The following is a 27497-nucleotide window of genomic DNA, read 5'->3' on the forward strand; positions in this document are numbered from 1 at the left end:
CAAACACATACAAATGGATACTAGCTCAGCCTGTTTTGCTGATTATTGTGTGTCGTTGTTTTTTAGATGTGCTGGCCAGCAAGCAGCTTACTGTAAAGTTTGTGCAGGACACATCAAAATTCTGGTATAAGCCAGATATCTCAAGGGATCAAGGTACCATCCACTTTTTATCCTGAATAATAAACGAGTAAGAAACTTCAGCGTAGAACCGTAGAGCAGCTTCATGATTCTGTTTCTCTTCCTTCAGCCATCTCGGTCTTGAAGGACAAGGAGCCTGGCTGCTTCATCGTCCGGGACAGCCACTCCTTCAGAGGCGCCTACGGACTGGCGATGAAAGTGGCTACGCCGCCACCCTCTGTCCTCCAACAGACCAAGAAAGGTACATCACATGAGAATGTATCATGTATTTTAGTATTAGAGTAACAAGTAATATTCTGAACATATTCTCTTTGAATTACTGTTACTTATAAGAGCAGTTCAACATTTTAGGAACGTCCCCTCCTGCCTCTGCTAAGACTAAGATAACACTTTCATACCTGTGAGTTAATTATCAAGCAAAGGTCTGATTTGGTAGAAATGTCATCAACACGCCCACTCTGTCGTGGTGAATCCTCCGGACATTCTCCTGCTGTCTTCTCACATGTTCTTTCTCGGACATTATTCAGAGGGCGCTGGCAGGAAAAACTCTGGAGAATGTCCACAGCAACTGACTCGGATATTTGCGTTCTCACATAGAGCCCCTCTTGAAGATTTCCTGCATATCTGAAAGCAGCTTTACAGAAAACAGCTGAAGTTTTATCAGACTTCTCATCTCATTCCCAAAAGAATAGAATATAGACTAAATAGTTTTGGGGATAGAATAAAAATCCTCTTCCAAAGGTTTTCTTTCATTTATCGTCATGAAGAGTCCGCCAGTGTTCATGGGAATCACACATCACACAATCACCACACAAAGGCATCTACAGTTACAGTCCACTGTACTCACTGTTTTGGTGGAACATGAGAGTCCCCCTCCTCTGTTTGTGTGTAAGAGTTCATCACTCGTGTTTCTCTCCTGGGCATCATGACGATGAAGCCAAACAGACCCCGATTGCCAGTCTTAGACGTGCAGCTAATGTTTCACCGCTTCACAAAGGATGTGCTGAGTCCATAAGCCTATTCTGATCCCGGGGCCTTCTCCTGGGAAGCTCCCTGCCCCACATAACTAGACGCCGTATCCAGGGACCGGCTTCAAATCAAGCTGCTTGGATGTGTTTGTTTCAGGAAATACGGGAAGGGATTTTTTTTCTTCCAGAGGAATCCGTCCAAACATTCCCTGGCTATGTCTCAACATCAAAACAAAGGGTGACTGAGTGAAAATAGAGATGCACATATCTGTTTTTCTTATTCTAAAAGGATCAGAGGACATTAAATCTCAGCCAACGTGCAACCGAAACAAGTAGGATTATTCTAAAGGTGCATATTTTGACAAAAACAACACGCGAGGGCACAAAGGATGCCCTCATGCCCTTCCTCTACCAGCCCACCACAGCGTTCAACCCCTTTCATTTCATCCCCCCTACTCACACCTGTCCTTTTGTCTGCTCTCACCCCTCCGCAGTCCGACGGCACCTGTGGTGACATCATGACACGGTCCTTCTCCCCACTTTCAGCTTAGGGCATTGTGGCTCCTTGAAAGTGTGAAACCCAACCCACCTTAAGGAGCGGGCCTTTCTCGAGCCTTTGTGTCCAGACATTCCTTACATTGAGTCTCCTCCTGCCCCCTCAGAGGCACCTCTGTTGAATCATAATCCCATTAATCTCCGTAGAGATTGAATGTAGTGATTTTATATTTTATGTAACTCTCGGAGGCTGGGAAATTACACGTTGTGCTGAGATAAATGCTCGGAGCTGTTATTTAGGTCAGTGTAAATCTAGGGTGTCAGAGAGACGAGACAGTTTTGCGAGATCAGACCTCGTACAATCGTGAGGGATTCATCGTCTCTCATATCTCTGTTTGTTCTCTGTTTTCTTACAGGGGGGGATCTATCCAATGAATTAGTACGCCACTTCCTGATTGAGTGTACGCAGAAAGGAGTTCGGTTGAAGGGCTGCCCCAATGAGCCGTATTTTGGTGAGTCTGGTGGAACGCCTCCTGGCACAGTTGCCTCACGACAGTGACACCTCCTGGCTGTTTGGCTACACTGCATCAAAGATGAAGCTTTTGTGAACAACACTGCCCTCTACTGTGGCAGTTTAGTCAAGTCATGTGGATGATTTGTCAAATCATTACTAAAATACAGCTGTTGTGTTTTCTTTAATTGGTTATTTTATTTCAGGTAATAGTAGGAGATATAATGAACAATTAATCTATGTGGCAATAAAGCTTTAAATCTGATTGAAATTTTTATTCCATATGTTTTTCTTTCACAGGAAGTTTAACAGCATTGGTCTGCCAACATTCGATCACTCCCCTGGCCCTGCCCTGTAAACTCATTATACCTGACAGAGGTAAACATTCACACTCATAGTCTGGCCAGTGAGTCATTTTATCTGTTGTTGTGTGTCTGTTGTGGTTTTTCACTATATAATCTCTCCGATGATGTCGATGTTTTCCGTAGATCCTCTCGAAGATGTCGCGGAGAACAGCTCACAGACAGTCACCAACTCGGCCGCTGAGCTGCTAAAACAGGGGGCAGGTAATCAGGCGTTTGACTTCACTCGCTGTTAATAGACACGATGACAAACCAGTGATGGTGACACAATCCTTGTGGACACCTTTGGGAATGACTGCATCCACACATATTTATCTTGTCCTGTCATTAGGGACTAAAGGACACTGTGTCCACTTGCTCAGCCGTTATTTGCACTTAGCGCTTGTGATCTGAACGTGACTTGAATCTGTGTGCTCCCGCAGCCTGTAACGTGTGGTACCTGGGCTCAGTGGAGATGGAGTCCCTGACTGGCATCCAGGCGGTGCAGAAGGCCACCAGTATGACCCTGAGCTCCAACCCTCCACCGACCTCCACTGTGGTCCACTTCAAGGTTTCCTCCCAGGGAATCACCCTCACTGACAACCAGAGAAAGTAAGTTCCAAACACACTAAAGCTGCTTTCAAACAGCTCCAGAGATTATAGAGGAGGTGCATGTGTGAACGCAAATGTCCGAGTGAGAGCCTCCGGATTATCTGTGGACTTTCTCTGCCTGGCCCGCTAGTATAAAGTCTGCAGAAGGTCAGGAGAATCCGATGTGAGAACACAGCAGGGGATCCCAGGGGAACTCTTGATGACTCTTCTAACATGCGAGAGATGCAATAAATGACAAAAAAACAAGAAGAAAACAAATATCTTTACCTGCACATCATGTCTGAAAACTAAAAACATTTTTGTGTCGTTTTTCTCCCCCAGGCTTTTCTTCAGGAGACATTACAACGTCAGCACAGTCATATTTTGTGCATTGGACCCTCAAGATAGAAAGTGAGTATTTTAATTCGGTGTGGCAGGTGTGCCATGACAAAATGTTTCCTAGAAAATTACATCAGCAAACAAATCCACCCACGATAATATAATTTATTCAAATGTATCCTCTTTTCACTAAACAGGTGGAAAAGAGATGGCTGCACTTCAGCAAAGTAAGTCAATTATTACTTCTACGATTTTTTTTCAGAAAGAATTAAGACCCCTTCACTTTTTCACTCCGGCAAATGTCCGCAAGTTGGTAATTTTATGGTAAATGGTAATTGTATCAATTTGATCTACAATAGAATCATTTGGTGGGAAAATTCTATCTGTCAGTTTGTTAGTTTTTTAGTTATGGCATCGGCAACCTGGCTCCATCTGACCCTGTCCTGGGCTACGTGAAGCAGTTCGCAGTTCGCCACCATGTTATTTTGGGCCAACAGGTGACGCTGCAGCCACTGATCACTTTGCTCCCCCTTCTGCAGGATCTTCGGCTTCGTGGCGAGGAAATCCGGCACTTCCATGGACAATATATGTCACCTGTTTGCAGAGCATGACCCCGAGCAGCCGGCGAGCGCCATCGTCAACTTTGTCTCTCGGGTGATGATCGGCTCCCAGAAGAGTAAGTAGGACAGAGCCGATCTCACGGTCACCTGGACAGACTTTTACTGAGAGCAGGAAAAAAAACAAGTAAAGACTGAAAGACTGAAAAAAAGGATAAAGTGTTACGGAGTGAAGATGGTGATGAGCTGTACATTGACCCTGATATTACCTGGATATTATTTACACTCACCTACCAGCACCAGGACATTTAACTTCATCTTTCAATAGAAAACAAATATAAATCCCATTGTTTTTTTTATTTTATTTCCTGTAAAATGAACTAAATTAGCCAATCAAACTCGCCAACATCTAAATCATATGAAATGTGTTATTTTGTTCCTATCCATTTACAACTTCAATGTCTTATACAGTTAGATATGTCATTATTCTCATCATATCTTAAAGGACATAACATAAAGGCTGCTTTTCTTTTTCAAGCGTAGAATTTTTTTTACAGGCAAATCAAGAAAACATCACGTTTGCATGTGACTTTTTTTTCCTCTAATATTTAACCAAAAAAATCTGTTATAAAGTTTGTAGCCAAAGTAGAAGAACCTCTCTGCTGCATCTTCCTCATGGAATTTAAATGTGCAAAGCTAATATGTAGAATTTGGACTCTGAAACAGGCTACATCACAAACAGGATTATCTTATTTTATCTATGCAATGTAAATTTTTATTTTTTTAAACTACGGCCTTTTGTGCATGTGCAGCGCGTACGAGGCCTCTCTGGACTTTTTCTTCCTTAGATGTTTGTGAATATGACCACTTATAAACCGTTAGATGAAAGTGTGTGTGTCTGTGTGTGTGTGTGCGCGCATGTGTGTGTGTGTGGGAGGAACCATAGAAAAAAATATTATAATGCTAATATATACTGAATTGACTGGAGTTGGATAAAATAACCCACACATCAGTACTTTGTGTAGGAGATCGTGGCATTCCACTCACAGCTGCCAAATATGACTTTGTTTTGTCCTCTCTGCCGGGACACCGATCGCGTGGCAGTGTCTGGGTATCAAACACTAGCCGGCGTACACGACTCTGTACCTTCAGTTTGACACAAGCTGCAACAGTTTGTCGAGAGAACAGATGCCGTCATTGTGTTAGTGTTTTTTGGAGGAATACTAAGTGTTGGAATTGCACAATGAAATGTAGTATTTGACATATTTAGCCGGTCATCTGTCAATGACATATACCTCCTCTGGGAGAAACATGTTTATTATCCCGTGTGTGTTTGTTGACATGTATATGAGATGATGACAAAAAAAAAAATCCTTTTTTAATTATTTGTGTGTGTTGGGGCAGCCATTTTAACCAGAGAGGGACCGAAACTACCACCACGATAAAGCTCTGTTGATATTCTTACATTGATTATGTTCACGTTTGTTATGTTTTTATAATTTGTTTTCATGACCTATTATCCGTACCTCATACTTATCTCATACAATACTGTGCCTCTGTTTATAACATGCTACATGTGAGCGGTTTATTTGTATATTGACTTTTGCATTGTTTGTTGTGTTCTGTAAATAAACAAAAGGAAACATTTAATGTAATCCTGGTGATCCCAACCCCTTAAATTAAAAGTTGGACGTAGATGTTTTGCTTCCTTGTCGGGTGCTTCTTGGTTTTTAAAATGATCAACCTTTATTGTGAACAGGATGTCTCACGAGCGCCTCCAGGGAATTTCTTCAAATTTGCTACAAATGTTCATGGTGACTGAAGGATGAACTGATTAGAATTTCAAAAGTCAAAGGTCAAGGTCGATGTGTACATTTTTTGTGTTGTGAATGCGATATCTCAGGAACACCTGCAGGGAATCCTTTCCACTTTGGGTGAAATGTTTCGGACTCAAAGATGAACTGATGAGAGTTTGGTCAATGGTCAATGTTACCTTACATAACGCTATTTTCCCTCGTGAACGCTTTATCTTAAGAACGCCTTGAGAGAATCCTTTTACACTTGGCACAAATGTTCCCTTAGAATCATGGATTAATTGATTTAAATTCTGTGGTCAAAGGTCAAGGTCACGGTGGCCTCACAAAAATGTTTTTGGCCTCTTGAACGTGATATCTCGAGTCTAACATTTGGGAAATATGTCTAATTTTGACCAGTTGGAACCCCCGACTCAAGATTAATTATTATTTCAGTGTTCAAAGGACACAGTGACCTGTACTGAATGATGGAGGCATACAACTGCAGGGTGGTAATTCTAGCTTTACTATTTCCCTAAAAGGATAATTTTTAGAAACTATTTTTGGGCGCTGAAATTTTTTTATATCTATGTTCTCTGCATTTTAAAATGTTTGGCTCCGTAATGACTGACCCACTGGCAGGTTGTGTCACAGGTCTAGACTCGGCCTCAGTAGCTGGAGTATTAGTTACTGGATGATTCCAGCTTCAGTGTCTTCCAGTGGAAGCTATGAGCTCCCAATGCCAGGCAGGATGTGTGAAAGTGCTGAAGTAACATGGCTCTAATACCCAGGATGTAATGAGGAACTGTAGAGAGGGATAGCTACAGTTCAGTTTGCAGCCAGCAGAGGACACTAGCAACACAACACTTGTGAACCTGAAAGGAGAAAGGAATGGTTTAAGATGATATTTTCTAAGTTACAACTTTTTTTTAAGGTGGAATAGTAACTCGTGCTCTGCATCAGCATTTTTCTCTTATGCACCTATCCCCCACACACATGTCCACTGTCTTGTTTTGTGAAGCGCCGTAGTAAAAAATAGAGGACTGTGCCTTCACACAAGCCGGGGCAGGTTACTCTAATGGTGCTGAGAGGGGGGGGGGGATAAAATTGCAGAGCCAAGCCTGAGAGGGAGGAAAAGGTATAATGGGGTATAGACCCTTCCTCCTCCTCCTCCTCCTCCTCCTCCTCCCTCCTTCACTACTGCCCCTCTGCAGGTGGTGAAAGTGAAGAATTCCCGGGGAGGGCAGGAAGGAAGTGAAGGCCCAGGTGTGGCAACTGCGGAGGGCCCAGAGCCCAGAGCCCGTCCTCCTCTGTTATTTAGTGCGGAGTGGCCTGGAAATAAAAAGACGCCGGGGAAAGTCCAGAGAAGCTGAGCAACGTTATTAGACTGGAGAGGAACCTGTCAGCAGAGACGGACATTACACACAAGTAATAACAGTGTGTGAGAGCGCAGGAGAGCTGGCCAGGCTCGATTCTGCAATAAGGCCCCATCAAGCTCGAACTACGTGACTTAATATTGACGATTAATAAGCGTATAGGAGAACGACATTAAAGAAAAACAAACAAGAGCTGCATTAGGTTTATTCCCCAGCACACCACCACTGATGAGCTGCTGTCGTGTGTTGACATTCCTGACCTGAGCAAAGGCCTGTAATAGACGTGGATAAAGCCTGTGACGCACAGTGTGTGCCTTGCTACAAATGGCAGCTTTCCAGTGAACTCTGCAGATTTACGTCCCCTCTCCTCCGTGCACACTGAAGCCAATCCAGTTTCATTTCGCAGATAATGTGGAGGTGAAAGGTCCTGTTTATCAGGCTGATCGGGCTCGTTCTCATTCCTTGAGTACCCCCACCACCCCACCCCACCCCAACCCCACCCCACCCCCCGGGCTCTGCTCAGGTTTTTTTTTTTTCTTTTACGACCACTTAATTAGAGGGGCAGGGCTCATCTTTTTCCTCTGAGGCAGAACAAAGGTTTAGGGAGCTAAAATAGAAAGTGCATTCTGGGATGGCTGCGCAATTTGAGGCCCCTGTTTGGCTTTCACCAGACGTTGAAACCGCAACACGCACTGTAAGATAAACGGAGCTTTTAACGTTCGGCCGCATAACGGTTCAGGTCAGGTCAGAATGAGGGGATGTTATGGAATAAAGTTTATGTTTGTTTATGGATCATTTGCATGATTAATATCTTGCTTTAGAAACATAAAAAAAAAAAAAAAAGTAACTCAAAGCCTAAAAATAGCAGAATTCACACACAGAGAGACCAAATCAGTTTGTGATGTGTGACTGTTGTGACTGCACTAAAATGTGATCTAGAGAGGGAAGTACGTCTCAGGGGCTCGACAGTGACCCCCAGACCATGGTCATGGTCACTGTGCAGTGGGGTCAAGTGCTGCCTTTGTGAATTTGTGTTTCATCACGGTTTAGACGAAGGCGTAAAAGCTGCTGGGGGATTCGACAGCTCTGTCAGACGAGCGTCCCTCCATTAAAAAGATTTATCCTATTCCTTAAAAATTTCATTTTAACAAATGTAATTCAGTATTTTTAAATCTGTTTCAACAGAAGCTCAAATCCTTTCTCCTCAGCCTGGCTGGTTTATAGACATTATTCACTTGTTTTATTGCACCTATGCTTTAAATTTGATTCCATTTTACCTGTTTAATGATATTATTATTATAATTATTTGTTCTATCTCCTTTTATTTCTTTTATCTTTTTTATTGTTATTACAGCTTTTAAAATCATTTCATTTCATTGTCCGCATTTTGTATTATCAGTCAATTGTCAGGCACTTTGACTAACATGTATAATAGATGCTATACAGCTATTATACAAAGTTTGATTGACTGATACAGATACAATATTGTTTATGTGACATAAAGAGTATTGTTATATGTGCAGTTGTGCGACCAGAGAGACAGAACCTGCAGGATTTAACCATTTATCCTTCACTTTCACCCATTTCTGCTTCCCTGCTCAAACTATTCACATATTCTCAGTCACTGCACACTGTGTGTAGGTGATGCAACTGACTCAGGCTGGTGGGAGACTGGCTTGGGCAGTTGGTTTGTCATAATTGGTCTTTCACTTGTAATTGCTACCACAAATTTGCTACAGATGAGATTGAGTTTCCACAGTTTTAATCCCATTTGTATGTTTATTTTATTTTCTCAAATTAGCCAAGCTTCTACACAATCTTTTTCATCTAACCCCTGAAAACTTGCTGCAGTGCAGTAAGTACAAGGAGTCGTACAAGTTCTCCTGGTTGTGAATCACTGTACCGGAGAGTAAGAGATAATGAGATTATTATGACTTGGCAGTGATCATCGCTGTTTTCTGCTTTCTTAAACCTGCAGGGACACTAGAAATGTCAACATCTACAGGCATGTATGTTGGGCTCATACCTTGTTCCCCTCATTTACTTATGTTTCCTCCCATTTAGCTTCTTCTAATTCATTACCTTCACCAAGGAGGTTATGTTTTCTGTCAGTTTATAAATATATATATATAAAGTGTGTGATAGTGTGTGAAATTTGGTGCAGCTTGATTGAAATATGGCAGATAAATGCATTCTACTGAGAGCTATGCTACACGGGACGATAAAATAAAGAAGACACACATTAACAATAATGAAATATCAAAAGGAAAATGGTAGGAATAACGTAAAATATGGCTTAAATAACAGGTTACAAAGTATGAAAGTAAATTGACTTGCACTTATGCTATAGGAGGTAAATTAGATCAGTGGTCCATGGTCGGGTGAACCTGTCAGAGATGGCTGTACCTTTTGACACGGACTGTGATAACTCTCTGTCTTTTCTCTCCGTGTCAGCACCAAACCACATCTTCAAACCACAGACCGCCATCACTTCTAAAATAAATGGAGCATCTGCAGGGCCTGCATCTGCAAGGGGGATATTTTACTCCTCGCCCGACTGCAATTTTGTCTTTGTTTACGATGAGTAATGGTGGTGTCGGTGTCAGTGAGAAAATGATACAGACTTTGCAAGAATAAATAACAAGGATTGTTGTCTGTTTGAATCTATTTCAGTCGTTTCACACCGTCGCTGTGGATTAAGAACACTTGGAGGGAGAAAAATGATACAATGATGCATGAGTGACGTTTAGATTCAAACCATGTTTTCCATGCTGGTCTTAAATAGCAAGACTCAGTGAATGAGTTAAATGAGAAAAATGAGAACACGTTTGCAGACGAGGAAATGTACATATATGTGTGGGTACACGTTCAAAAGTTCTAATGTACAAGAAATACAGACGTAGGAAGTGATACAGTCTCGGGGGTGGGGCGAGGGGGGGATTCGGGGCCCAAAGTGAGCGGCGCCACTCTCAGCCCACTTCCGAGCACTCTGCAATCCGTCAGGCTGAGTGCTGAGAGCTCCTCGCTCTCCGTCCTCCACATCGCTCAGGCTTAATTACAGCCTTGGACCGCCTCGGGGGCCAAGCCTCCAGAAATGGGGACCATGACAGCTCCACGAACAGACCACTCCAAAAAATAATTAACCGACCCTGGAATTAGATGAAAGGTGGCCTTTGGCCCCTTTGGCTTTTTTGTGTGTGTGCACCATTCAAACCACATCTAATAATCGGATAATTGTCAAGGCTCGGTATGGGTGCCAGTCAGAGCAGAATCAAAGGGAAGAGATGATCATATTAATCATAATAGAGACCTCTGCGTCCAATTCAACTGTGATGGGAGCCTGCTCGAAAAAAAAATGAAAAAAAGACTCTCAGACAGGGGCAATTATAGAAGAGACGGCCATGAGACTATGGGGGCAAAAAAGAATAACAGTGACCGTAGCAGGCTTGTCATGTGATCTGCGGCAGCCTCATTCCTAAACAGTCCCAACCCTCCTCTTTTACTCCAGTGTACCTACACACTCTCTGCTGCTACTCCTCACACACACACATGGACCCCCACTGCCGTCCCAAATGTTCCAAGAATGGAAACACTCACACACAAATGCGCACACACACAGACCTCCAGAACTGTATGTGCTTTCCAGACCTGTTAGCTTTGGCCCTTTTCCGCAGAGTCTTGTGCTTTCCCCCTGTCACTACAGTAACACCATCCCCTGTATCTCCGCACCAGACGCACAAAATCACCAAAGAAGCATGATGACAAACGGCACACATCAGGAACATAACCGAGTTCCTTTTTAATAAATGGAATACAAGGCATCCCGATCGCACATGAATAATGTAAACTATATGTAAATTAATGTAAACTATATATTCTTTATTTCCTGCGTTGATAAATTGGCCGTTAACTGTTAAAAGTTTTTATATTTCTAATAACAGGAACAGAAATACAATAGGTGTCTGTACTAAAACTGCCTGTTAGGAATGGGCCGTTAGCTTGGTTGCCGGATCTACTTCTGAATTATTCCTTGTCAATTCTACAAAATACTGTCTCTTTTTATTGTTTGTGTGCTGGACGTTGTGTGCAGAGCTTTTTATAAACAGTCTGTGGTGCAGAGTTCATCCTACCTGGTTTATCTGCAATGAAGATTTTACAGTCAATGGTTTTCATAAAATGAAAAGCGTTGATTACTGTTCACGTATGTGACCTGAAAGTGAGAATATATGTAATATTCAAGGCCAGGTATTTATTAGCTAGTTTATATTTAGCTGAGGGCCTCAGTGCAATAAACTCCATCCAGGCTGCAGGAGCCATTGCAGGGCACTCTCTCCGAGCTTCCAGCAAGTGTTTCTGATTCGTCCAGAGCATCTTAAAACAGTGGAAAATTGCCCCGGATTAGGATTTGACAAGCAGTTGTGGTTGGACAGCACAGCCTTTGACAGTGGGTTATGTTAAACACATGTACAGTAATATCCTGTGTGTGCAAAAGCACATTCTTCACACTCCCTCTTTATTGAGTGGCTGCTCTGCGGGACGACATTCCTCCAGTACATTACTCCCCGTGCCCGACGCTCTCCTCTGCTATGCTGAATATGCACAGGTGGCTGAGAGACCCCCTTCCGAAGAGCTCTGAGCAGAGGAGAGGGAGGAAAATCAGCAGGCTTTTTTTTTGCAGCATATGAAACAAATGTTTGGCATTCCAGTGAGCGCTGCTCTGCTGTAGACCTGTCTGTTAACAGGCGGCAGTACGCCAGGGCTTGTTGGCAACTGATTTAACATTGGCTTCCAAGAAAATTCAAAAAAGCGAAGAGGAACTGTACACCTCGCCTCTCCCGCTATTATTCTTTTGAGGTAATTTGGACATTCTGTGCCGGTGTATCCCCTCTCTCATCTGCAACCAATTAATAGTGGACCTAAAAAATGCTGCAGATGTAATTACGCAGGAATTTTCTCACTTACACATGTGGTATGTGTCCTTATTCTGAGGTCTGCTTTGTCGCTCTTACAAATGTCCAGAGCAGGCCCCAACTATGTCACACATCCTAAGATCAGAGACCACTGCTGCACTGTATGTCTGAGAAACATGAGTCTCTGCATGACAGAGAAACACTGAGCAGGTCGTCCTGAATCATGTCTGGTTGCTGGAGTTTCTCTTTGTTATGGACAACACAGACTTTGTAGAGTGACGGCAGCAGTTATTGACTTTTATCTGACCAATATGAAACCTCTTTATTTTAAAATATCTCTTCTATGTTTCATTTGCAAAACTGAGGCCACACTTCTGCAGAATACGGAAATTATACAGAGACAAACATCAATCTTTTTGTATTCATTAGCCTTTACTTAACCTGGTTACTCCCATTAAGATTAAAAATCTCTTCTACAATGGAGACCTGGCCAAGAATAGATCATATATATATATATCACATGTATTCACAGTGATGGAAGGTCACTGTGACCTTGAACTTTGACGACCAAATTCTAATCAGTTCATCCTTGCATCCAAATGAATGTTTGTACCAAATTTGAAGAAATTTCCTCCAGTCATTCTTGAGATAGCACATTCATGGGACAGACGGACGGACGGACGGCAACGGACGGACAACCCGGAAACATAATGCCTCCGGCCACTTCCTGTACCCTGCACAGAGGCATAAAATTAAAATAAAAAAATGTACTCATTTTAAATATAGACACTAAGTAGAGTGAATACAATTTTATTTTAGGTATATTCAACTGAATGGATGTGGAAGCAGAGTTTTTTTTTACTATGCATGGCCATAAATGCACCATTTAAAAAAGATAAGCATTTGTTTGATGCAAAATATTATTCTACAAAGTTCTCGAGTGCAGCTGTCAAGTAATATATATATATAATGTTCTTAGTTACATTCCACCAATGCTTTTGAGGTCATTCTTTAATACCTCATTTGTTTGTGCACTGTTGTAGCTTGTGTTGCATTAAAGCTTGAATTAATCAATCCTGTGTGTGTGTGTGTGTGTGTGTGTGTGTGTGTGTGTGTGTGTGTGTGTGTGTGTGTGTGTGTGTGTGTGAGTGGACCGGACATGGTTTATACGCTTAAACCTTAACCAGGTCATGCAGGGACATGTGCAGCAGCCTCCTGCAGGGTCTCCGACCAGTGGACACACATAAGCAAACACATAGTCATATGAACACCTGCACATAAACACAACTTTGCTCAGGCCAACAAGAAACACACACACACACACACACACACACACACACACACACACACACACACACACACACACACACACACACACACACACGCACACACATGCAACCAAAGACAAACATGAACATCTTGCAGTATGTTTGTATGTTTTTGCCTTCTGCACATTTAATCTTTCTTTTTATTGCAAGTGTCAATGAAAGTTGGAGGACCACATTCCCACACACATACTGGCGCCCCCTATGAATGAATCCGCGTATTGCAGGAGCTACTGTGTGTGGGCTCCTCAGGCTGAGACCTGATACACATTACAAACATTTCTGTGGATGTTTCTCTTGGGTTGCATGATTATTTCCTAGAATGTGTGTCTAATAACCTGGTGTTCTGCATTACATTTAAAATGTATGCAGGATATTCAGACCTCAAACCCCCCACAGCTGAGGTAAAACATTTTTTAAAAAAAAGTAAAGTAAAAAAAAAATGCACTGGCCAATCATTTTTCTTGTATTTCATTCCAAAGTCTTCTTAAAGGGCCAATACAGTGAATGTGTTCCTGCTGGTGCGCTGCGTAATGTGCGTAATGCCTCGGCACGCTGGTCTGATGGTTTAAAAGCCAAAACGGAGTCGAGGCAATTCATCAGGAGACCACACGCTATTCGGGGGTGTGACTACAGTTACCGGGGTCTATATATATTGGGATGTTGTAGCTGGTGGCTTTATGTGAATGAGAGAGAAGCTGCCCAGAGAAAAGTCCAGCACAGTGCAGCAGACTGAGCAGTGCGCCTCCACACTCTGACTCCACACATGCTCCAGGACGCCGCCATGGATTCCCGTCTCCGCGCACTTTGCATGACATTCGTCCTGGCCTCGTTCGGCCGGAGGTCAGGTGCAGTGGGAGCGGTGATCCGATGCGAGCCGTGCGACGCCGGAGCGCGGCTCCTGTGCAAACCTCTGCCCAAGGACTGCGCCGAGAGGGTCCGCGAGCCGGGCTGCGGCTGCTGCATGACCTGCGCGCTCAGCTTCGGTCAGCCGTGCGGAGTGTACAGCGGGAGATGTGGCTCCGGGCTGACATGTCAGCATCAGCCCGGCGAGACGAAGCCTCTGCAGGCTCTGCTGGAGGGACGGGGCATCTGTGCGAACGCCACCAGCAGGAGACTCACCGTCAGACCGACACCTCCGGTCAATGAACTGCCAGGTGAGTCTTGTGCGTCTGATCCATATGCGTCCTGCATGTGGAAAAACGCGCCTTAACTCACAGATATACGCATAATGCATCTGCAAGCCTCTTACATTAAGAAATATGTGACTCATGTGGTAGTAATATCATTTTTATAGCGATTGTTGCATGATGTGATCTATTCTTTAACTGATGCACAACAGTTTTTAATGACACAATATCATTCTGAAAGTCAAAATAGACTCAATAACTGATGATGCTGCAGGAATTTTCTTCATGTATGGAAAGAAAGACTGGATGATGAAACAGGTTGAAGCACATCTAAGACAGAGTTTTGATACTTTGAAAAATGTGCAGCCCAATATAAAGATGTGAGGAGCTGAACCTCCCTGCATCAACTAGTAGAGATTAATTCTGATCAGATTTTTTATTTTTGATAAATGTTTAGTTTGTGACGTCAAAAAGGAACTAAAAGAATTCAAAGTTTGGAATGTGATAGTACTCATGTTGCATATTTCTTTTCATTTCCTGCCAGAACTGAAAGATAGATGTAATTTCAGGAGATGCTTTTGAAAAGTGGAGCAGCCCTCTTATGTCCCCCCCCCTCCCAAAATTAAATACTGTGTCTGAATTAGCATTCAGTTATCTCAAAATCTAAGATTATATATCCTAGTGTACTCATTTGTGAGTTAACATGTGTTCTCTTCAAACTTCAGCAGAGGGTATTGACGCTCAGGACGAGGAGCGGAACTCCACCGGCCCAGGCCTCCAGATCTTGTACAGCACCCACAGACCCACGGGACCCCTGAGACCCCCGCTTCTCCCTTTCTTCCCCTCCGCCAAGTCAGAAGTCCTGAGACAGGAGCAGCAGAGGCGAACCCAGAGCTTTAAAATGGAGGAGCTCCCAGGACCACTCATCACGGACCAGCAGAACTTCTCTCTAGAGACCAAACAGGAGCCTGAGTATGTGAGTATCACAACCGGTATTTTTCTGTCTTCAGAGCACACTGGAGGGAGGAATGTTTTTCTCCTCTTCCTCTGTGTTTTGGTGTTTTTCTCCCCCTGCGGGTGAAGAAATGTTTTGGGTACAGCGGCGGTGAATGGTTGGCAGGCGTCGCGAGCGGGAGAATGGCATGGCAGTGAGCGGGTATGGCCCTGCGGCTGACCTGTGTCAGGCGGTTGTTTGGCCACAAGGCGTCCGCGTGCCGGGTGCACAGAGAGCCAGCGGATGATGGATTGGCCTGTGTGAATGCCTGTTGGGAAGCCCTGCTGCTATTTTGATCTCGTCTTTGGACAGAGAAGTGAGCACACACTAGTAATGGGGTTTGACCGGCTGCTTTGATTAGTGACTGGAGCACTTGGACTTGAGGACCAGCCTTTTGGCTCCCGCCTTGAGCTCTTTGAATTCACTTCATCCCCCATCCTTTGTGTAAAGTGCAAGAGTTCTAAGCAGCTTTGGCAAACTGCTAAGCCCCTGCAAGTCGGTCAGATGAATTCATTTCCCGTCAGCCACCTCTTTCATTTTGCAGCCACCATTGTTTAAGAATTACTGCAGAGTGGCGTGCGATGCAGCGGCAGCCTGCGTTTTTGACATAATTATTTGCAAAACCAATGCGTCAAAATTGTGCTCCGGAAGAAAATAAATCATCCAAATTTGTTGATGTGCTTTCAGGTTTGAGCTGGAAATAAGTTTTCAAGTGTTGGACAAAGTGCAGTAACTTGTCATGTGTTCCCTCGTCTGTAGGGTCCCTGTCGGAGAGAGATTGAGAGCATTCTCAGCAGCCTCAAGATTACAGACATTCTCAACCCCAGAGGTTTCCGCATACCAAACTGTGACAAGAAGGGCTTCTATAAGAAAAAGCAGGTAAATCATGAGGACCATCATTTGATACCAACAACTGGATAATTCATGCATCGATTTCACGAGAAACTACACATCATTCAAAGATTAAAGACTTTCAACTGCTGTAAAAAGCTGCAAAAACTCCAATGACTCAAGGCTGAAGTCGAGTGACTCAAACTTTAGGTCTCCTGCAGCCCAATTACAGATTTGTAGCTGTCCTCGTGTATTCATTGGTAGCTATTAGAGCCTCATCACTGCACCACCACACCAGTGAGGTAGACCCGAGCCACTGACTCTGGAGACAGGAACCACAGGGGCCAAACCCCAGTGGGGTTGACGGCTGGGACGACGGCCGTCTAACGGGAACCCTCCCAGGGAGACAGACGTCAAGGTGGCCGCCGGCACCCGATGCGCTCGCCCCATAATTGCTGGACTTTTGAGAGGCAGGCACAGAAATAGAGCGGCAGCCATCCCCACACTCACATGGTTCACCCACGATCGGGTTGTAATAAATGAGTGGTTCTGACGCACTCATATGGAGGCACTTAGGGCTCCCACGCCACTGCATCACCGAGGCAGTTTTTCTTATTACATAGAAAGTCCCTCCTGCTTAATGGAAGTGTTCTTTTTGACCAGCAAACATCTCATAACCAGCCTCACAACGCCGGGCTCATTGTCCTTGTTTATGTAGAACAGACCTATAGTGTACCCTGCTGAGCCCTGGGGCGCTGGAGGAGTGGTAGACATTTCACGTCGGTTGGTTTAATTTGGAGGGTTGCATGATTTTGAGTGAAAACATTTCAGCTCCTAATAACAGTGAATGTTTCTTCAGAGAATAAAATCTACTCCGGGTAGGTTTCATGTTCCAAATAGATCCACTTTTCTTGATTAAACTTTTGATTAGTTTTCCCAAACATACATTTTGTGATATTTGTGCTTTGCAGGTGACATTTTAAAGCTCCTATGATGCATTGTTTGTCCTCGGAAAATGCAGTAAAGTGAAGATGTATGCAACAGCACCAGAATCCTGCCTCAGACTCTCTTATCAAACCCCGCTGGAATATTGAGCTAAATCAGGACGTCTTCCCTCCGGATCAGCTCCGACTCCCCCGGCGGAGCAGCAGCACAGTTGCTTTAGCCCTTGAAATGAATGGCTGCATGTTTTACTACAGTGGAGGTTGACCTTTAGTAAAATTGGCAGTAAAATAACAGCCCTTGGGTAGCTCCACAGACTCTGTAAGTCATTTGTAGTACCCATAATTTGGAGCTGTGGGGTATAATCAGCAACAGATGATTCGTACTGGCCACCAGCTTCTGAAAATAGATCTCGGCTCTCAGTTGTTCACAAACGGGACTAAGCAAATATTTTACCAGGTTTCTGTTTACCTTAAAGGTCTCTATATGTGTGTGTAACAGGAGGTAGACCATAAAAGCAGCTCAAAATACCACAGCGCGTTGGATAGCCAAGGCTGCGTCGACTCAGCACAATCTGCCCATTAATGCCTCTTAACTATTGCTGTTCTACTTCATTGAGTAAAGTGGCTCGTTACCCATAATGCTGCACATTCAACTGGATTTACACATTTAGCACACTCCCCCCCCCGTTCCCATTTCTCTCCCCTCCTTTTCACCTTTGTCCCTTTCCTCCGCTTCTAGTGCCGTCCGTCCAAGGGCAGAAAGCGCGGCTTCTGTTGGTGCGTGGACAAATACGGGCAGCCGCTGCCAGGTTTTGATGGGAAGGAGCGGGGAGACACCCAGCACTACAACTCCGAGAGCCAATAGGAGCCGGGGCAGGACAGAGGGCGAGAGGGAGGGATGGTGGCAGTGAGAGCGAGAAGAATTGTAAACAAACAGAGACGCTGAGGATATTGGGAGAGGGGTCAAGAGATGGCTCGACCGATATGTGGATGTTTGCTATTTCTATCTGTTGCCTGTGGGACCTTTTTTCTGAGGCAGAGCGAGGGAAACAGAGGAAGAGGAGGAAGAAAAAGCCTGTACGTCTGCAACAGATGGATTCTTTTATAAGCGGTTTGTCTCAGACCCAACGTGGACGTCTTCTGAGAGCAGGAAGCGCTCAAAGAATTGATCTCAGAGGCCTTTTTCTGATCCTAAGACACAGAGATGTTCTAACTTGTCACAGACATTGATGAGGGTGCTCTCTATTTACGCACAATTACGTGGCATTGCACATGTGTACATGCCTGTGACGTGTAATCATAATTTGCGTGCTTGTGATTTGTTTGTCAAGACATTTGTGTGTGGTCACGGCAACCAGAAAATGTAAAAATGCAGTGCCTTACTATGAATTCCACTTTGCTTCCTGCTCCTCGGGGAGTCGGATTGGACAACAGCTCAAACACGACAGTGCATATAAAGTTTTTTTTTATTTTTTATGCTGGATCTCAAGCCAGAGGAAGCAAGAAGGTTGTTGTTGTTTCTGTTGTCACTTTGCATAAGCTGATTTGTTTTTTTGGGGATAAAGGTCATGAACCGTTATCTCTGTTCTCTGTGTAGCCGGTGATGATTCCGATCACTTCCCTTGGTATATATATATATATGTTGTTTGCATGTTCAATGCAACCCTCAAAGCTCTATTTTTACTTAATAAAGGCAGAATAAAATGATTCAGGGATTTTTTGGGGGAGTGAATAGGAAAAAAACATTAAGTCACAAGCCATTGTGATGAAATAATTTATTTAATTTGATGCACATCCACAGAATAAGAAGTATATATATATATATATATATGTATTAATTTAACAAATCCAATAATGGAATAGCAGCATACCTGTCATTTACTATGCATGACGTCAACAACAAACAAAAACACAAACAAATCATAATAAATAAAAGAATAGAGGCAAAAAAAAATGACCCTTGATGACCTCAGAGACAAATAAAAAGGTAAGAAAGTGTAGATGAGCTGAACCCTCAGTGTTAAACCGGCTAAACCTGTAGAGACTAGTCGAGGTAGACAAATGCGTAAATGTTTGTGCTTGACCACTGTGCACATATGCTTACAGCACTTTAAGTATCCCACCGATACCCATTGAGGAAACGCCAACGGAGATACATTCAGACAATGTCAACATGTTGAATGAATGAGCGGCTGTATGGTTTTTGAATGAATGAAAAATAAAAACGGATCCTGAAAACTCTTGGCATAGCTGCGGACCTGTGGTTTTGAGCAATGGAGTTATTTAGTCAGAAACTCAAATGTATACAGTGTTGCCTTATTTACAACTGGAAAAACATACAAACAGGCAAACATATAAAAAAAAACAAAAATAGTTAAGACAAAGAAGAATATACAAGTAGTGAATAAATAAGTTTTGATGCATGCATCTTGTAAATAAAATTAAGTCAGTTCTCCAGGTGGCAGCATGCAGATATTAAATGACTTCTATCTGTAAGCATCTGGGTGCGTGTGGCGACGTCGATCCCCTCAGAGCGTGACTTCCTGATGACACTCTGCGTCACCGAGCAGGTCATTCGACCCTGGGATCTTCTTCCCGTTCCAGGAGGAGACGCACCAGCAGCGAGTGGGAGGTCCAACCAGAGACGAGTCGCACTGAAGGAGGAACAGAGGAGTGAGAAACCACGCAAATAAATCACCCGGTAGCTTCAGATACATCTCTGAATTTGATCTGTGAAAGCTCAAGTTCCTCACCTGCTTGGCCTTGTAGAAGCCGTGCTTGTCACAGTTAGGGAGGTAGAAGGTGGTGAACCTCTCTCCGAGTTTCTGCTGAGAGGTGGCGATCATGTCCAGCGCTGTGTGGAGTTCAACATGACAGGGTCCCTGAGAAAAAAAAAAGATAAGGGAGAGAATTAATAAATATATAATTCCCTCAAAATCAATTGCTCCCTCTTCTGGATGGAAGGTATAAATATTTGAATCCTCATGTGGTCTCTCCTCACCTGTTGCACCAGTGTGTTGCGGATAGCGTTGACCTTGGCCTTGATGCTCTCTTGGCCCTCAGCATGGTCTTGCTGGTCGAAGGGAAGGTTGAGACCCAACAGGTAATGCAGGGAGCCCTGGTCTCCTTCTGTGTACTCTGCACAAGTAAAATAGATATTTGAGAACATTTTCTACCATGGTTTTTAAAATAATTTTTTTGCGTCTCCTTGAATATTATGTTTATCATGCAGAAACAGTGAAAAACGTTATTACCTTGGCCAATGTCCTCAGTGCAGACCCCCTGTCCCCTGGTCAGAGCGTGGAGGGGTCTGGCCTCACCGGGCCTGGGAGTGCAGCGCAGGCCCTCGCCACAGTGAGCCGTGTGAACCCCACAGGACGCCCCTTTCTCCAGAGCGCAGGCCATGCAGCAGCCACAGCCTGGCTCCCTCAGCACCTGGCTGCAGCCTGCCGGGATGGCGGGACAGTCGCTCAGCTTCTCCTGCGTGCAGGCGGCACAGCGGATTGGCTCCGGGCCCACTACTGGGGAAGACCTCGCCACGGCCAGGACCACCAGGGCCACTCCTGCCACAAACGTCAGCTTCTCATATAATCCAGGCATCTTTCGGTCGCAGGATAACTATCTTCTTTCTTTTCAGCTGCTCTGTGTGACTGTAGTTTTCCTTCTAAAGTGATTTCTCTGAACCAGCAGTATTTATGTGGACATCTGGCCTCCAGGGGAGTTAATGATTGACAGCGGCCGCAGATCTAAAATATTTTTGACAAAGCCGCTGTTTGACGTACGTAGATCCAGGTTCACGAGGTCTGTTGTCAATATTGACTTTGGAACATAAAGCGATTGTACATCAAAACAACCCTGTTTTTTTGGGAGTGACCAAATTACTGATCTTCGTCTTTTTTACCTCGGAGGTTGTGAAAACCGATCACGTGGGTACTGCTTTTTCAGTAAAGCTGAAGATGATTAGGAACATCCGAGCACGCAGGCTGTGAGAGAATAACAGCTGATGAGAGAAACGTCCGACTGTGTGTCGTCAAACACTTATTCAGTTAAGTAATGTGGACTCAAACTGTGCTTTGACACTGTTTTGACACTAACCCCTTATTTGTCCATCCAGTCTCTTTGGTGGACGCTGGTCTTATCAGGTAGACAGATAAACAAGGTCATTTGCCTTCAGCATTGCATAAGCCTACCATTATGGAATCGCTCTGCTAGGACCACAACATGTTTGTCCGAAGAATGCTTGTTTCCTTGGTGTAGTATTTGTCATAACTTTCTAATGCCAAATGCATTGGTACACTATGTGTGATTTACACACGTATACACACACACACACTCGTGGCTATGGACTCAATATGACCCCCCCGATTTCATAATATCTTTGTTTTTTGGGCAGAAAGGTCCACACATGTGACAACAAAGAAACGATGCTTCAGCCAAGACGTCATCAAGTTCAAATTAAGTATTTATTAATGTAGTATTATAATTTTGCAGCATGTGTGGGAGGATGAATGTGTTCCTGTGTTTCCTCATCCAGGGTCAGTCAAGGTCCTGGATGCTGTTGGTGATGTGGGCGTTCGTGACGACTTACATCAATCAATCAGAATTTATTTGTGTAGCAATTCTCATAAACACTGTAACACAAAGTCCTTCAAAGAATAAAAGACATTCATCCACGGAGCAAAACAACATTAAGGAACCTCACACATTTGAAATGAGGAAACACCACAGGCAGGTAAACATGGAAGTACAAAAGTATAAAGAGAAAATTATAAAATTACGCAAAAGATGTGAAAAGGATTAAGGTTAAAATGAAGGTAAAATGAAAAAAATAAAATAAACTAAAAGAGGATTAAATAAAACACAATAAAAGTAGGGTAGTAAAGGGGAATGGTTCAACAAAATATTTCCCCCTATTTAGAATGTAAAAAAAGAGAATCTTATTTAAATAAAGACATTATCTGACTGCCAACAAACCGAAAGACAAGTTGCACCCAGCAGAGATAAACGTATTGCTCTGACAAAAGTAATTATACGATACAGCTGTTTGACTGTGGGGGGAGAGAGAGAGAGAGAGAGAGAGAGAGAGAGAGAGAGAGAGAGAGAGAGAGAGAGAGAGAGAGAGAGCTTTGGCCTCCTACAGCATTTTACTCAGGCACTTGAATCAAAGCACACCCATTGGGAGAGAGGTAAACGGGTTCAGACTGAAGCTCGGGGCCGAGAAAAAGAAATATAACATTTATTGTTTATATGCTCTGTAGGTCTGATGTACTGAGGTGTCGCACTCGTGCCAAAAGTATATTTCAAGATACATCAAAGTGATAAATAGAGCGAAAGTGAACTTCATGAAGTTTCGGCATGAAACCAATATGCCTTAATCTGCTTTTTTTCTTCTGCTAACCCTTCACATGGTGTGTTTTATTTGTGTGTGTGTGTGTGTGTGTGTGTGTGTGTGTGTGTGTGTGTGTGTGTGTGTGTGTGTGTGTGTGTGTGTGTGTTGGGTCAGAGCCTGATGTTCCCAACGTCCCCACGTTCAGCTCATGAGCCCCGACGATGACGAGCGTTACTCAACCACCAGTCGATGTGTTGTTGCTTCTTCGATGTTGACCATCAGCTCCACCACCCATGGAGGAAACAGCTTAGAAAGCAAAAAATGAAATAAACTTTGTTATGATCAATATTTTTAGAGGGGAAGTCTTTGTTTGAAATAAACACTCACACATTGTGACTTCTCCTTGTGTTTTTTCTTCTTTGTCTTTTTCTGCACCGATGGTTCAGGTGCTTGAAGTTTCTTGGAGGAGATTTTAAAAAACAACAGATCACTATGTTGTCATCTGAGTATAATGTTTTTTGAATATTTCCTCTGAATGGAAAATATGACAAAGACGTTTACCTTCTCTCTCAGCCCCCGACCAATGGCCTGTTCCTCATTTCCTAAATTTGTCTGCCAAGAACTTTTAGCCTCATCACTTAAATCCACTGCATCTGACACCGAGCTATTCTCCAAGTCTCCCTGGTGATTGTCAGCTGAGCGCGACTGAAGGAAACTCTCTTTGCTGAGGGAGCGAGACAGTCGCCTGGGTCTCATAACCCTCAGAGGGACATCATCATCGTCATCTTCCTCCTCCTCCTCCTCCTCCTCTTCCTCTTGTGCCACTTCCTCCCCCATCTCCACACCCACTTCACTTTGAAAATCCTCCTCTCTGTCTTCGGTTCTGCTTCCTTCAGTTTCATCCTCCTGCTCCGACTCTTCCTGGATGGGCTCCAGATAAGGCCTCTGCTCCATCACGTCATTTTTAAGTACAGAGAGAATTAGCCCGGCGAGTCCATTTAAGGAGGTATATTCAGATTTTTGAATAATAATATTTGGAATAATATTTGAATAAAGCATTTCCTGTATTAAAACAGTGGAGTTAAACTTACATTCTGCTGTTGAACGTCCATTTCTCTGCCGACGTGAGGATCCTGCAGTGTCAGGTTTTCATTAGCTGGTGATTGACATCAGGTGCAGAGGTTGAACTCCACACACACATCCCAGCTGGTTCTGTTTCTTTACCTCCACCGAAGTGAAGGGCAAAATGAAGACGTGTAACCTAATCCAAAGGTTCAACAATTTCAAACCTCTACTGTCATAAATATCAACTTTAAAGCTGTTCAAATGTTAACAAGTTATTGTTAAGGTTCACCACTCGATGAAACTCATGTTTTTATCAGGGGTTTTTTAGAGCTCAATTCAGAGTCGGCCTGACCTGCTTTTATTTTGCACATTTTTACCTCTTATGTTTTCACCCCCGTCTCTTTGGTTTGTGAGCAAGATTAAACAGCCATATTATAACGAAACTGGGTCGAACGATGGAATACGGGTCAGGGAAGATCCCACTAAATTTAGGTGCAGGATTTTTTTATCCCTTTCTTAAACATTGTGAAATAAAGTGTTTTTCTCAGAGAATAATAAATTTCTCCAGGTGTGTGAAATTTGGTGCAGCTTGATTAAATCCAAGGGGGGTCTTGTTTCCTCCAGCTCTATTAAAGTTGTATCAAAAACAACTCAACCATTTGCTTGGTTTTAAAAAATCGACTCTAATGTTAATGTAGATATTAAGAAATACCACAAGCTCATTTAGTCATCGTGACCCCTTTTAGCCCCGATGACATCAGGGGGAGTGTTGTTTGTGAACAGTCATTTACCTTGGATTCCCTTCACGGCTTAATGTCAACTTTAGTTTGAGGTCGTGAGGATTGATCCCTCAGGATAAATCAACATTACAATCAGTGCATCATGTTTTTTTGTTAAATCTTTATTCCAAACCCAAAAAACAAACTATACTATACTGAAGCATGGCGTGAGTGTGGCATTCGTTGACCCAGCTGTCACGGTGAACCCCTCACACGCTCCGTGCCCACTGCTCAGTGTTTGTGACATGTCGACATTTACCTGACCAGTATATTGATTGGTATAATAAACCTGTCACTGTTTGCCATCATTGGCTGTGTAGAATAAAAACTGTTTTTTTAAAGAGCCATTCAAATTAAGTGTGAAAAATGAAATTTTATGGAATGGAACTAATGAAGAAAATGACCCGTAAAAAGTTCTATCTGTTACCCACTGAAGGTTTGTGGTGCATGAGGACATGGTGCAAATATTGTGTGTCAGGTTCTCATATTGAAATTCTCATATTGCTCTTGTTTAAAACCCTGTATTTTATATACCGGTAGCAAAATATTAACATTTTTACATTCACAGTACTACTGTGATATTTTATACACCAATATTGTCTTTATTACAAAATATTCAATAACCCAACTTTAAACTGTACAAGATACAACATAGTTTACAGCTTCTTTGCTATTTACAAAAAAAGTATGATCTGCATATCAAAGTGAATATATCTAAAAAGGCAGGTTGCAATCACGGTAAGCTTATTGAGTAAGGCAGAAAACTTGAAACATTGTGTATTTACACTTTTGCAGATCAAGTCAAAGTTTCATATATTTATATATATATATATATATATATATCTATCTTTTTTGTATGTATATATACGTTGATAAAGAGGATATCTGAAGAGCCCCATGTTTTCTGAGGCTGTATCTGAAAGAGAGAGGCGCTAAAGCTTGTAGCTGTTCAGCTCGACTGTAGCAAAAATCCGGGGGGGGCGGAGGTTACGTTTGCCTGAAAGACGAAGGCAGCCGGACACTGCAGAGGGGGAGGAATATGTGAATGTACATAAATCGTGTGCAGAGGCCGTGAGTGAAGGACAAGGGTGTGCAATTCAGGAGGTTGTGTGCTTATATGTGTGTGTGTGTTGTGTGTGTGTGTGTGTGTGTGTGTGTGTGTGTGTGCGTGTGTGTGCTCAAGTAATGGATGTGCTCTCTTCTGTGTGGATAAATGCACATTATTCATAGACATGTATTGGTCCTCATCAATCCTTTGCCACTGGTCCAGTCTTTGCATATCAGCTTTTGTCCATCTTGTCGTCCAAATAGTAAAATATCTTTTTAGGTTTTCACACTGACCTTTGACCTTTGCTGCCTCTTCACTATCAAAGCCTCCACTGTCTGTGAATCAGGGCAAAGTAAGAACATCAAGTATTTGTGAAACCTTATCCTGGGTTAAGAAAAAGACACATAAAGTACTGCCAAATACGGCCAAATCTGTCCTCTTCTCTCTGATGGTGAGGCAATGTAAAGGGGTTAAAAAATAAAGATCTTTGAAAGCTCAGTTACTTTGGTTTTCTTTCAACTTGGAGTCACTATGGCTGTCAACTTTAAAAAGTCATGCACTATTAACGGCGAAGATATCTCAGGGGGGGAAAAAGCCTGTTTCATCCAAGGAGCTCAGAGTAGAAAAAAAAGTACTTTGTGCTGTTTCGTTACAATTCAGAATTAAACCACACATGCATACACACACGCTCACAGGTACACACATGCATGCTTACACCCACCGTGAAAAAAAACACCATTTTACACCGTGAGTAACGCAATGTATCCTTGGCATAATCAGAAAGACAGTGCAAAAGCAAATAGCATGATCAGTCTTTTTTTTTTTAAGGATATCAATGCACATATCCCCTGCACATGGAATATGTAGAATATAAATATATAAAATGAAGATGCACATTATACCTGGATCTGAGGGAACCCAGCGACACCACACATCTATTTATCTGGTATAGAAATGTTAAAAAGAAGATTAGAGATTGTGGGCATCTTTCTCTCTCACTCCTCGTTTGTCTTCCCTAAAAGCGAGTATGATTGTCTGTATCACCACGTCATCTCTCTGAAAGTTCATATCCTGAATGAGCATATTCTGGGTTTTGCCAGTAGCTCTGGATTTAAAGGAAATACCTGAACAGCCCCGTCGTCTCTCGGCCTCCAGCCAGGGTTTTCTTTCCCTTTTTTTCCTGCTCGGTTTACAGTCCCTGTTTTTCTTCCCTACACAGCTACATCTGCAGCAGCGGCCACAGCCTCGATCTTAATCGCCGTCACCTCAATGTCCTCCTCGTCCTCCCTCACTGCAGGCACGCTGGAGGAGGGGAGACAAGTCACTTGGCTGTTGCTGCTGTTGGCGGCGTTCATCTGGACGCTGCTGCTGCCCACGCCGGCGTGAGCGGCCAGGCTGGCGGTGGAGATGCTGCCCAGATTGGTCGGGACGCTCGTCTTCCCACAGGAGTGGATGCGACGAGCCAAGCTGGCGGAACGCATCACTGACGAGGTGGTTGCGGTGCCCACACCCTGAACTTTCCCCTCCAGGAAGTAGGTCAGCATCTCACCTTTGCCCTTAACGCTGACTTTGCCACGGCACACCAGGTCGTAGTTGTTGTTCAGCAGGCGATAGACATCCTCTGTCACCTGAATGAAAGAGATATAAGAGAAATAAAAGAGAGAAATATATAAATGTTCACATTCATCGAGAATAGTTTTAAAGCAAAGCCAGGTCCCAACTCGAGCTCTTTAATTAATATACAGACAGGAAATCAATATTTATTTTCTCCCCTCAGTAAGAATGTCTATTTTCAAAAACTTTGACTGTAATTTCATGTGTCCTTGGTCAAATAGGTTTAATTTCAATTTTCAACCTCTACTATCTAAAAAATATTTGTTTTGTGAGACCGAAACTATAGCATAAGAATAATTTAACAAGATGCTTCACATTACTCATTTTAACGCAGCCAACAGGCTGATCTTCTGATGGTCCCCCTCTAAAAGGACATGCAGCCCATAGTATTCTGCATTACTGTATACACAGTATTACAA

The 27497-nt window shown here is 43.2% G+C and overlaps 5 protein-coding genes across 9 annotated transcripts in view; 2 read left to right on the forward strand and 3 right to left on the reverse strand.

Annotated features, from left to right (window-relative positions):
• Positions 1-5637, forward strand: part of LOC118118379 (tensin-3) — a 31869-nt gene extending 26232 nt beyond the window's left edge. For all 3 annotated transcript variants that reach the window (XM_035171561.2, XM_035171562.2, XM_035171563.2), the window contains 9 exons: positions 67-153; positions 248-379; positions 2018-2113; positions 2413-2490; positions 2601-2678; positions 2897-3065; positions 3387-3455; positions 3581-3610; positions 3923-5637. In XM_035171561.2, coding sequence (XP_035027452.1) covers positions 67-153; positions 248-379; positions 2018-2113; positions 2413-2490; positions 2601-2678; positions 2897-3065; positions 3387-3455; positions 3581-3610; positions 3923-4067 — 884 coding nt within the window. In that variant the 3' untranslated portion in view covers positions 4068-5637. The remainder of the gene's footprint in view (positions 1-66; positions 154-247; positions 380-2017; positions 2114-2412; positions 2491-2600; positions 2679-2896; positions 3066-3386; positions 3456-3580; positions 3611-3922) is intronic.
• Positions 5638-13907: 8270 nt separating this feature from the next.
• On the forward strand, positions 13908-18950 carry LOC118118138 (insulin-like growth factor-binding protein 3). Its single transcript, XM_035171053.2, has 4 exons — positions 13908-14501; positions 15200-15450; positions 16228-16347; positions 17983-18950. The coding sequence occupies exons 1-4, from the start codon at positions 14111-14113 to the stop codon at positions 18106-18108; spliced, it is 888 nt and encodes a 295-aa protein (XP_035026944.1). The 5' UTR covers positions 13908-14110; the 3' UTR covers positions 18109-18950.
• A 140-nt stretch (positions 18951-19090) lies between these two features.
• LOC118118139 (insulin-like growth factor-binding protein 1) lies at positions 19091-22713 on the reverse strand. Its single transcript, XM_035171057.2, has 4 exons — positions 20498-22713; positions 20245-20381; positions 19997-20125; positions 19091-19897 (listed from the first exon to the last, which is right to left on the reverse strand). Exons 1-4 carry the CDS (start codon positions 20841-20843, stop codon positions 19772-19774), a joined length of 738 nt encoding a protein of 245 aa, XP_035026948.1. The 5' UTR covers positions 20844-22713; the 3' UTR covers positions 19091-19771.
• Positions 22714-22735: 22 nt separating this feature from the next.
• Positions 22736-24405, reverse strand: LOC118118140 (nuclear polyadenylated RNA-binding protein 3). Of its 2 annotated transcripts, XM_035171059.2 has the most exons (4): positions 23664-24405; positions 23134-23517; positions 22960-23031; positions 22736-22878 (listed from the first exon to the last, which is right to left on the reverse strand). In XM_035171059.2, exons 1-4 carry the CDS (start codon positions 23682-23684, stop codon positions 22804-22806), a joined length of 552 nt encoding a protein of 183 aa, XP_035026950.2. In that variant the 5' UTR covers positions 23685-24405; the 3' UTR covers positions 22736-22803. The 2 variants fall into 2 exon arrangements, with proteins under 2 accessions (XP_035026950.2, XP_035026949.2); XM_035171058.2 differs by having other exon boundaries at positions 23134-24405.
• A 112-nt stretch (positions 24406-24517) lies between these two features.
• LOC118118137 (adenylate cyclase type 1) overlaps positions 24518-27497 on the reverse strand; it is a 36574-nt gene continuing 33594 nt past the window's right edge. For both annotated transcript variants that reach the window (XM_035171050.2, XM_035171052.2), the window contains exon 20: positions 24518-27092. In XM_035171050.2, the coding sequence (XP_035026941.1) occupies positions 26676-27092 (417 nt within the window). In that variant the 3' untranslated portion in view covers positions 24518-26675. The remainder of the gene's footprint in view (positions 27093-27497) is intronic.

This window comes from Hippoglossus stenolepis, chromosome 11, assembly GCF_022539355.2.
Source record: "Hippoglossus stenolepis isolate QCI-W04-F060 chromosome 11, HSTE1.2, whole genome shotgun sequence".
Classification (NCBI taxonomy): Eukaryota; Metazoa; Chordata; class Actinopteri; order Pleuronectiformes; family Pleuronectidae; genus Hippoglossus; species Hippoglossus stenolepis.